This window comes from Anguilla anguilla, chromosome 9 (genome assembly GCF_013347855.1).
Source record: "Anguilla anguilla isolate fAngAng1 chromosome 9, fAngAng1.pri, whole genome shotgun sequence".
NCBI classification, from domain to species: domain Eukaryota; kingdom Metazoa; phylum Chordata; class Actinopteri; order Anguilliformes; family Anguillidae; genus Anguilla; species Anguilla anguilla.
In genome coordinates, this window is record NC_049209.1 from 30,372,633 (window position 1) to 30,383,303 (window position 10,671).

General features: G+C 39.7%; 2 protein-coding genes across 3 annotated transcripts; one reads left to right on the forward strand and one right to left on the reverse strand.

The window, feature by feature from the left end:
• Window positions 1-1,796: 1,796 nt before the first annotated feature.
• On the forward strand, window positions 1,797-4,172 carry LOC118235015 (60S ribosomal protein L39). The gene is made up of 3 exons (XM_035431967.1): window positions 1,797-1,936; window positions 2,343-2,446; window positions 3,975-4,172. Exons 1-3 carry the CDS (start codon window positions 1,934-1,936, stop codon window positions 4,021-4,023), a joined length of 156 nt encoding a protein of 51 aa, XP_035287858.1. The 5' UTR covers window positions 1,797-1,933; the 3' UTR covers window positions 4,024-4,172.
• A 1,426-nt stretch (window positions 4,173-5,598) lies between these two features.
• On the reverse strand, window positions 5,599-8,139 carry LOC118234999 (ankyrin repeat domain-containing protein SOWAHD-like). Of its 2 annotated transcripts, none has more exons than XM_035431949.1 (2): window positions 7,818-8,139; window positions 5,599-7,552 (listed from the first exon to the last, which is right to left on the reverse strand). In XM_035431949.1, the coding sequence occupies exon 2, from the start codon at window positions 7,548-7,550 to the stop codon at window positions 6,492-6,494; it is 1,059 nt and encodes a 352-aa protein (XP_035287840.1). In that variant the 5' UTR covers window positions 7,551-7,552; window positions 7,818-8,139; the 3' UTR covers window positions 5,599-6,491. The 2 variants fall into 2 exon arrangements, with proteins under 2 accessions (XP_035287840.1, XP_035287838.1); XM_035431947.1 differs by having other exon boundaries at window positions 5,599-7,620; window positions 7,818-8,130.
• Window positions 8,140-10,671: the final 2,532 nt, after the last annotated feature.

Sequence of the window (10,671 nt, forward strand, 5' to 3'; positions counted from 1 at the left end):
GCCAGGAAAATGCCTCCCACAGCATTACCTGTTGAGAATATGGAGAAGAATGACTCACCTGACCATATCACCTTTTTCTACATCTCTGTAGACAGGTGCCTATGGTTTTTGCACCACTGAACTCTCAAATGTGCCTTTGTCTTTGTAATGAGGGCTTTATGGACTGCAACTCTACTATAATATCCCTCTTTATGCAGTTGTCGACAGACTGTTCTTGCTGACATAGTCTGATCATGTTCTGCATTGACACCAGTCAGGAAGAGTTGCTATTTTTCCTTACATATTGCACAAATGCACAAGCATCACGGTCATCAATTTTCGACCCTATTTACTGATGTCTTTCCCTTAGATCTAAATTCAAATGTCACTTTAGTCACTGTTCCTATTGAAACAGTAGCCACTTGAGCAGCCTTTGTGACTGAAGCTTCTGCCATCCATGCCCCAATGATGAACCCTCTTTCAAAGTCACTTAGATTTTTTCTTCTTGCCATCTTGATCCAAAATTGAGGTCAGCTGGGCCTGCTCAATATTTTTATACATGCCACAGAGCATGATAGGATGTTAATTGCTTAATTGTAAATGCCCTGGATAAGACCGCCTGCCAAGCCATTGTAATGTTATGTAATTTGACATAATGCTCAAAAGAACATTCAACAGCGACACCTGGTGGTTAAAAAAAAACATTGGTACTAACCTTACAGAGAACAAATTAAGTGCGCCTAATAATCACTATTCCGTTTAGCCAACTGTTGTGCTGTAGTGCCGGATGCTAAATCGGGCAAAGGGATGACTGATTAGTGATCACGCATCACTGGCATTAATTCGGGAACTGGATATTCTCTGCCGGCCACTGTCCAGAAGAGGGCCTGTCATCTGTGCCATTATGTGAGCTAATCAAACATTTGCTACATTTATGACTACCCAGTTGCAATATAATCAATGTCATATGAAGATATGTGTAGACGTATTATTTTGAATTGAACTTAAATATAAAGAAACATGTTAACATATTTTCGTAAATCGCTGGACCGTGTATCGTCCTGGAAAAATGTTCGGCTCCCTAGCCTAAACCTCTTACGGTGCCAGAATGCTGTCCTGAATTCCAGCCAAATATGATCCGTGTCTCATTTAGAGAACACCAAGCGCTGTCCTCACGTATGAAGTCACATAACCGTTCTCGACACAGTAAGCACGATGTTATCACTGATTGCTGTACTCCTGCAGCTGATTTCAGTACAGCAAGCTGTAAGAGCTGCTTAGACATCACTATTTTACAATTGATGCATAATGTTCAGAGGTTGCTTCAGATGTTTTAATTGATAGGCTACTTGTATTTGGCTAAACCATGATTCACTCGACATTCACACAAGATACTACCATGCATTACATTACAGGCATTTAGCAGACGCTCTTATCCAGAGCGACTTACACAACTTTTTTTTTTTTTTTTTTTTTTACATAGCATTTTACATTGTATCCATTTATACAGCTGGATATATACTGAAGCAATTTCGGTTAAGTACCTTGCTCAAGGGTACAACGGCAGTGTCCTACCCGGGAATGGAACCTGTGACCTCGGTTACAAGTCCAGCTCGGTTACAAGTCCAGTTCCTTACCCACTGTGCTACACTCCGTCCTCATAACACTAAAGTTGCAAGATAAATTCGTATTTTATATCAACATGGATTAAACTGTGGTAACTGTGATTATTTCAATGACAGGGTTAAAAAAACATTCATACAAATTTACGATTGTAAACTAGAATTTGACTCAGTGAATGTACTTTTCTTGTACCACTTTTCAGGATCCACTCGGGGGCGCTATAATTCGAGCTCCGCACCCGCTGAACTCAGACCAATTGTAACCTTTGCTCTTTCCAGTAATTCTCTCTCTTCCGCTACCGCCATTGTGGTGATAGGGTTAGTGATTCGAAATGGTAAGAAAGTATCATCAAACATCCTTTTTATGGATACTTGAGTTATTAAAATTCGGGGGTGATATGAAAGACGAAACATAATAATATCAGTGGCCTAGCTTATGAAACACAGATGATTAATAATTTGGCGAAAAATGTATATGGAGACGTAGCAGTCTGGCTAAGGAAACGTAGCAAGTAGCCTACTCAAGAAGCAATGTTGTGGTTTAGGTTCCGTACTGGTGGCTCTAAAATCTAGATATATGCGAGACAATATTGCTGTTTTCTATGTATATTGTATAATTGGTATTTTATTCAGGCATCAAGTTATTTAGTACTTTTCACCTATAAGAAATGTCATGTTTTGGCTTGTCGGGTTAGCCAAATGTGCAGTAGCTCACTCATTTCTCGTCCGATTTCTTTGCAGTCGTCCCACAAGACTTTCCGAATCAAGCGCTTCTTGGCGAAAAAGCAGAAGCAAAACAGACCAATTCCGCAGTGGATCCGCATGAAAACCGGCAACAAGATCAGGTAAGGCCGATTGTGGGGATACTCGAAAATTGCGTACGTGCTTCTCGGAAACACAGAGGTAGTCGAAGTTACATCTCTGCAAACCCGGTGTCGACCATAAGTGGTCGTTAATAGTTCTTTGGTGGATCAGTCAGTAAGGATCCCAAATGACTATTTAGGAAAAGAGCTCTTCTACCTCAGTAAAGGCAAGCCCTGGTGCATTTTGGACTCGGTTGTCACCAGGTCGAGCATCTGCCGTTTTCCCACTATGAGCATGGGCTCCTTGCATTACTGTTGCTTTAGCTCCTACAAATGACACGCCAGGTGAGCACCTTTTTGTTTGTCTGAACCAATTTACTTATGAGACCTCAGAGCCTTTTGTGGAACCACAGAATGTTCACACACTAGCTGAAAAATCACAGTTGGGATTGATAGGGCAAAGTGGACAGGAAATGACTTGGCTAACGTTTTGTTTGTTTAGTAAATTAATAGCCTTGATGTAGCAGTGACTGGCGTCTTGCTCTATTGTATTGTATGCCAAAATATTGTATGGCACGACTGCCTAACTTTGGGGATTTTGCTGTACTAAGAAACTAATCGACAGAAGTATTCCTGCAAGGTAATTTGATGGTTTAATGTGTATGCATTCTTTCTGTACACACAGAATTCATATAAAACCACATATTTTGTTGTCTTCTAATCTGTCTAGCCTCAAAAATTCATTTGAAAAGTACTTTAATTGACGTCTCTTCATTGCCATGAAATATGTTTGTTTTTTGCATGCTGATTTTTGTTGTGGAGGGAGGTTGATGTATGTTCACACAACGAAAGTTTAGGTGTAGCGAAGATGTGGTTGAAGTAATCACATTAATTAAATTTAATGAGCAAGTAAAACTTTTTATTCCTTTATTGGGATATTTGCCAATATGTCGGAAACACCTACTTTAATTAATCGTTGCTCCAAAGTCATTTAGAAAAGAAAATACTTTTCTATGTGGAGAATTTTAAACATTTTAGAATTTTTTTTTTCTCTTTCCAAAAAAGTGACCTTTCAATCCCTGGCAAATAATGGAATGTTGGTGTTTAAGTAAACATGGCCATTGATGATCTGTAGTGAATGAACCTGTTCCAGACTAAAGTTGCTAAATAGCTCTCTGCTTGGCTGTTGTACTTTCTGGTTAGTATGGAATTGGGCCTCCTGTGTCGCTGTGCTCCTGTGCAGTGCTGTAACATTAATACTTTGTCTGTTGGCTTCACAGGAATGTGTACATTTTTGTAATTATTGTGAAACTCCAAGCTGCAGTTGGTAACCTTTTTTTGGAAAGATATTTGGGAATGGTCATGCTTAATTTGTGGAAATCCAGCACCAAACACTGTTTATATCCTCAAATTCTATGTTCTAAAACCAAGGATTTGGCCTGAGTTTTTGTTTTCAAAACTGGTTTGCAGGGTGAACCAATCAAAGAGCTTAATGTTCATGGAGGTTAAAATCCTGAGGTGAGGTTCTGTGATGGAATTATAATCCCTTGCGTGTTTGTTTGGTCCTCAGGTACAACTCCAAGAGGAGACACTGGAGGAGGACTAAACTGGGTCTGTAAACCCCCCCTTTGCCCCTACCAATGGGCGCTGCGCTTCACCATCTGCCTCCCACCCCCTGAGACCTCACGCGTGCAGCAGCTGTCTGTTCTGGATGGCCACTCGGCTTGTGTTCACACCTTCACAATAAAAGTGAGATTTGGTGGAACAATGGCATTGTGTTATTTTAACCACTTAGTATGGGCCGGTGCAGGTTTATTTGCATCTGCTCTGTTTTTTTTTTCCTTGTGAATTTTTCAGTCAGTCAATCTGGTCATACAATATACTGTTTGAACTCAGTTTTATCTCTATACATTATTTTTCGTTGCCAATGTTTTTAGCAACAACTGTTTTTTATTTTGCAACGTGGGAAGGCAAAAAGGGTGTATAGGTTGTTAGGCTTGCATAAAAGCATACACATTGGTTCTCCTGAATAAACAACCATAACCATTTTAGTATGCACGCTGAGAATGCTACACACTGGCAAAAAAGGGACTCGAGTCTTTTAATCTAAAAAGGTTTTGCAACAAAATTTATTTTGCAATGTCTAAATAGAACACTGCATTTGGAGGCCTTGGAAGTAATCTCACTCGCTTGTGAATATTTCTGAGGAAGACCGTGAAAACAGCTTTGACACAGTGGAGGGCATGTTCAGTGAAGAGCTTGATCCCATTTTATATCAATTAGCATCTACATACATTCTCAAAATATTTTTTTCAGTGCATTATTGAATAACCAGTAGGCCTTATTTATGGGTAGGGGGAAAGGAGCAAATTTCAGCACACTTCTTCCACGAGCATATAGTGTGCAGTACATAGTGTTTTATACCTCTAAAGACCCATAATATCATTTGGTTACCAAGTGTCCTTTTGAAATCTCCAAATGGCCTTTTTTGAAACCTGCCTAGGCAATGCAGAATACTCATTTTTGGTGGTGTCATCCAATTTGAACAAGGATTTCTACAGCGCTGTGGCTGTTTCCAAACAGACCAGGCACAGCCACAAGCATCAGTTTAGTGGCATGAATTCAGAAAGGTGCTGGAAACATTTCTTAGTGATTGTTTATTAATACTAGGGACTCCCCGCCCTAGTACTGACGTTACTGAAGTATAAAGCATCACTCATATCTGTAAAGGAAAAGGGAAGTATTTTATTAAATAGGCTTTAGTTGTCCATGCAGTTGGTTATTAGTCACATGGAACTTGTGTCCTGTGCATTGTGATTTCTTAACTGTGTCTTTTACGTGTACCAAAGGTCAGGCAGTGGTATGATTGTTATTAGAAAGGTCACACTGATCTAGTTGTAGTTAGAATGGTAGGACAGTGATCAAGCTGTAGTTATAAAAACATTAAGCGATGTTGGTTGTGCAACACCACTGAATGTTTTTCTAACTACAACGAATCTGGGAGTTAGCAAACTGTTTTGCATTTCATTTAATGGAAAAAGTATGACAGTTTAGGGTTGTTGATTGTTGTATATTTTTGATCCTGAAATTCTGATTACATTTGTTAAAGCATGAAACATAACTAATGCATTCATTGCTTTGAAACTACAGAAGGGAATAATAGGTTCTGCCAGAACTGAAAAAAACAGAAGTCACAGTTCAACAATAATTGTTTATTTATTTATTCATAATAATTATTATTATTATAAGACCAAGAAAGACAATAGGGTGTCTCACACCTTCGGTGCTTGACCCCCTAAAAAGACTGGAAGAACACAATCAGGCTCATCACATATAACCATGATTGGGTAAAGCCTACGTGTGGGTAGCTCAGTTACTTGTACCTGAGGAAAAGTGGTATAAAAACAGAATCAAAGAAAATAAATTTTATCCAAAGGCCTTCAAGCTGGGCCTTTTATGTGTTTATTAACAAAGTAAGAGGTACCAGGTGCAGTAGGGCCAATTCTGTCTATTCCTACAGCCCTCTTTGCGAGGTGAACAGTAATGGTCCTAAAACAAAAATAAATTGAAAATTGTTGTGCAGAATCGCTAGTTAAACTTTCAAAAGATTAAGTTGTTTTCATGTGTTTAACTGTTGATGTTCACTATCACTAATTTCACATAAATTAGACATAGCCTAAAATAAATAATCTGTACGTAGTTCTTCCACATCAGCATGACTTGAGGAAATGGTGTTCCTCTTTCTTTTTTGAGAAGATTACAAAACATAACGTATTACCAAATGTGCTTTTTTTCTGTTGAATCTGTTCAATTCTTCAAATATTCCATATGTATCCCAAAATAATCTCACTCAAACCAAAATGTTTTTTGGCGTTTAAATGACAGAAAATGATTGCGGTACTCCTATTTTACGCAGCTAAAAAAAAAAAGCATTGGACATCATGTATCGTCCTTCTACGAGTAGTGATGCATCCCCAGCGGAAACAAATGACACTGAATCGATACTAAAAGAACATCAACATTGCGGATTTTCCCTGTAGCAGGTTATTAGGGGTCAGTATCCTCTAAGTTTCTGTCTTTATTATGTTCAATATCCCATAAAGGATGCAATAAATTTTCTCACAAGCCCACAAAGTTGGTTTCTTGTAACAGATGAGTCCTCTTCTCCGTTTGGTACCTCTTGGAGGTAACGCGCCGTAGCAACGCAGTTGTTATTTGCGTTTTTATATCCAAGAGCTCTTCCGCCCTCACCGTCCATAGCCCCAAGTAGCTCCTTTATCTCAGCCGACGCATTTGTCCGGAGGTACTGCCACGCTCTCCGTCCACTATAGTCCATAGCGTCCACACTTGCGCAAAACGCACCCACCAGAAGCTTAACTATCATATACTGACCATGCATTACCGCAACATGAAGCGGCGTGTAACCTCCACTGGCCTTTATGTTAACATCCACTGCGAATCCCTCATTTTCCGCATGCTTTAACAGCTTTATCAGAGTATTGTGTTTTCCATATTTTGCCAACCAGTGAAGAACTGTGAAACCAGTAACAAAATCTTTTTTGGTCAGCAAACTGGAATCCGTCGACAGATAATCCACAATTATGTCAAAATTGCCATCCACGACAGCGAGCATCCAAGCGTGTTCTGTCGGATCCAAAGCCCAAAATGCGCAGAAATTAGCACTTTCTTCTGAAGCTGACGGAATCCCATCGCTGCCAAGGTCCTTGGAATATGCGCCAGCGCTGTCAAAAGACAGTGATAAGCTACTGAGGCCGGTTTTAGTCAACAACAGTTCCTTTAAGTATTTTTTCCGCATGCCTGAGGTCATTGACCCCTTCTCAGGTGCCTGGGCAGACAGTTTTCTTGGAACCCCAGGACAGTTGATTGTGCCACTGCCACTATACAGTTCGCTTGTCTCCTGTTGCTTCTGCAGTCTGTATCTACGCACTGAAGCTGGAAGCGGAGTGGGTATTGCTGCGGTAGCGGCGTTGGACGCACGCTGTTCCAGTGTGGCATTGCGGTCCCCTGACGATTTGTCTCTGGGTGAGTCGTGAGAGGCCTTCGTTGATGTATCGCTTCTAAATCCGTCCCCATTCTGAGCCGGCGCCAGTTCGCTCTGAGAATCTGGATTAGGTCTGCAGGTCATATCTGTTGACTCAGAGATTCCCACGTGGCTGGACATGTTAGATAGTTTTTCCTCCTAATTTGGCGTTTTCCTATAATAAATGCATTGAGAATATAAGGCGTTAGCCCATTGGAGCGCAAACGTAAAATCCCCAGCTATAAATGTGTTCTGTAAAAATGCTGATAGGCCTACGTGTTATATTATAGCTAGATTCTATACTTTAACATAAATCGTTGTATTTTGTTGAAATAAAGATAAACACAACATAATATCAGACCGAGTACTTACTGTGTCAAGCTTAACACCGTTTTATAGCTGTTATTCAGTGGACAAGATCGAGAGTATTCCCCTTTACCATTGTTCAAACTATTAATGCAACGCTTCGAGTAGTTTTTTTCTTTTTTGACACCCTCAACTTCTTGTTCTGCTGAGGCTATAAACAGCACCACCCATTAACTGTTCCTCTTTTTTCACAGTCACAGTCGTTCTCAAAAATGAACATAAATACACTTGTCGAATCCGCTCTGATGAAGCAACCTAGATTTTACTATGATAGGCTACTTCAGTAATACTGAGCATTTTGCTGTGCAATGATAAGACGGTGCAAAGGAGCTTATTAGGCTAAGGAGAGCGATAGTTTACTCAGAAATATCGGGCTTTATTTGTATCATTGCGTCTTAGAAAATATTATTCCAATTAACAAGATAATCTTTTACATTAACTGCATTTACGCGAACCGTTTCAATAGCCTATTATTTAAATTATGTTTGTAAGATTAGCGGGTGCTAGCTAAATTGGTTTCTTCCTTCACAAGAATGTCAAACATGTTCTCACTCCTTTCCATTTGTAGGGATCCATCTTATGCTGCGAAAATAATTGTGTCTTTACAAGATGAGTTCTATATCATTCTTTTTTCTAAAACAACATTTCTGCCAGATCAAACGCAAACCTCTTTGCTAAAAAAAAGCTTATACAGCGCCCCTGCCCGTTACCAGCACGAGAACCTTCAAGAGGGACTACAGTTAGACTGTTTCTGTAAAAAAAAAAAAAAAAAAAGCCTCAGCAGCCACGGTTCTGGTTCACGCTGAAACTATAATATTCTTCATGGCATTGTGTTCAAACGCATTCCACACCGACCGAGGAGGTCCTGACAATGTTTCCTGTCTTTAGCCCATTTGTGTGTATTCGTGGATAATCCGAATTACACAGGCTACACATACCGATTTCACTGGTGTCTTTTTTCGCACAAACATACTGTTGTGCTGGGACATTTTAAAAATAGACTTTTTGACCCTCAACCCAAATTATATTTGACAAATCTTTAAAAGGTGCTCATGTTCAGTTCTTCAAGTAACTTTTAAATATATTCTGTACAATGAACAGCTCATGAACATCTGGATATAACAGATGATCGATGTAGACAATCTCGTAGCTAGTCAATACTAACCATCCTTCAGTTTATTTTCATCATTAATCTTCTTCATCTGAAAGTTCTGCAGGCAGTTTTTTAATTTTATTTATTTCTTTTTTTGGGTGTGAAGCATACGCTCACCACATTTTTCACACATTGCTCTTGACTGAGCAATGCAGTCCTCTTTCTTTTAGTGGCCTAATTGCTTGTCTGCCTAGTAAAGCCAGTGGGCGACACAGTCTTTCCTAACCTCTGGAGGTGGCCTTGATTCCCTTCTTGTTGCCTCCTCCAGTGAAACTCCACAGAGCTTGGTTGGCATTCCAGTCACTCACTGGTTACCTGTGTGGAATTGAAAGTTATATGCATTGCCCTTTGAGTCACATGTACACCTTGTAACCCCACTTATGGGGCTTGCTTGGTTTGTTTGTTTGTTTTCAGACACTTCTTTCCTTTGTAAGGAATGCTTTGCTCAGCCATGCTGCAACTGTCATCCATTGGAATTCTGTTCATTCTCTCCAGAGCAGAGTTGAACAAAGGCTCTACTTTCGACAATGCATCTCTCTGCATGGGTCTTCAGTGCTGTGGTGTCGAATGCTGTCATTAAAATGGAGGTTAGATTTGATTTGCTCCCAGCTTCTCATGGACATTGCATCAGCTATCTTGTCAACGTGCGTGTCTGCCTGCCCAGCAGATGGGTGTTGATGGACACCGGAAGAACAGTCCCAATAAACTGCTCCATCTCAGAGATTAGTTCAGTTTTGCTTGGGGGTGAACATCTGCCTAAAGTACTCACTTGGCATGTGCAACTTTTCCACTGAGAGAAGTTGTCCTTGCCAGACTGGGGCAGGATAGTGGACACAAATAGGAGTTTTCCATGGCAACCTACAACTTGCTGTCCCTGACTGAACACGGTCCTTGTTTTTATTCTCACTCCTGTCATCACTTTCAGTCTAATCCTGTGCCAGTCACATTTCACAATCTGAGCTGCTGCCCTCTCCGTCTTCACTGCCCTCAGGAATAAATGCAGCCTGGCTTTTCTTAACTCCATAAACCTTACTGACACCAGTCTAAATGATAAAAATGCTTACTTCATCTGATTTAGCATTAGCCACAATAGTGGCATATTGTGGTAAATATGCTTCCCCTTGTGGGACATCACAACATTCACTTTTTCAGTGAAAAGGCATCTTTAAAAAAAAAATTTTTTTTACACCATGTGAAAAGTCTTTAAAAACCTTATAAAATAACTTTAGATATCCAGATTTTTTTTGATCTTATCCACTTCAGTACTAACTTACCATGACACCTTTCAATCCTGTGACCTGAAAAGCATGGCACCCTCTCTGTTACTTCCCCCAGGCGGCAAAAGCTTTACCACATGACCGAAATCTTCCATTTTATTTGTTAAAGGGGAAGTCAAGTTATACGTTTAAGTGAATATTGCTTGGTAGAAAGTTTAGGTTAAAAATACATATTTTAAAAATATTTATATTTTTAAATATAAAAAAATAAACTAGCACTACTTGCACTAAGGTACAGCCATCTTGGGACAAACCAGGTTGTGACATCACTAGGTTGGTTTGTCTAGGCTGCTCAAGCTATTTCTATTGGTAAATTACTGACTTTCATTGAGTTTAATGATGAATCATAAGGGGAAAACAAAACAAAACGAAGAACCTTTTTTTATTGCTCCAGTGATGCTCAAATGAGTATTACTGAATATAAAGGCCT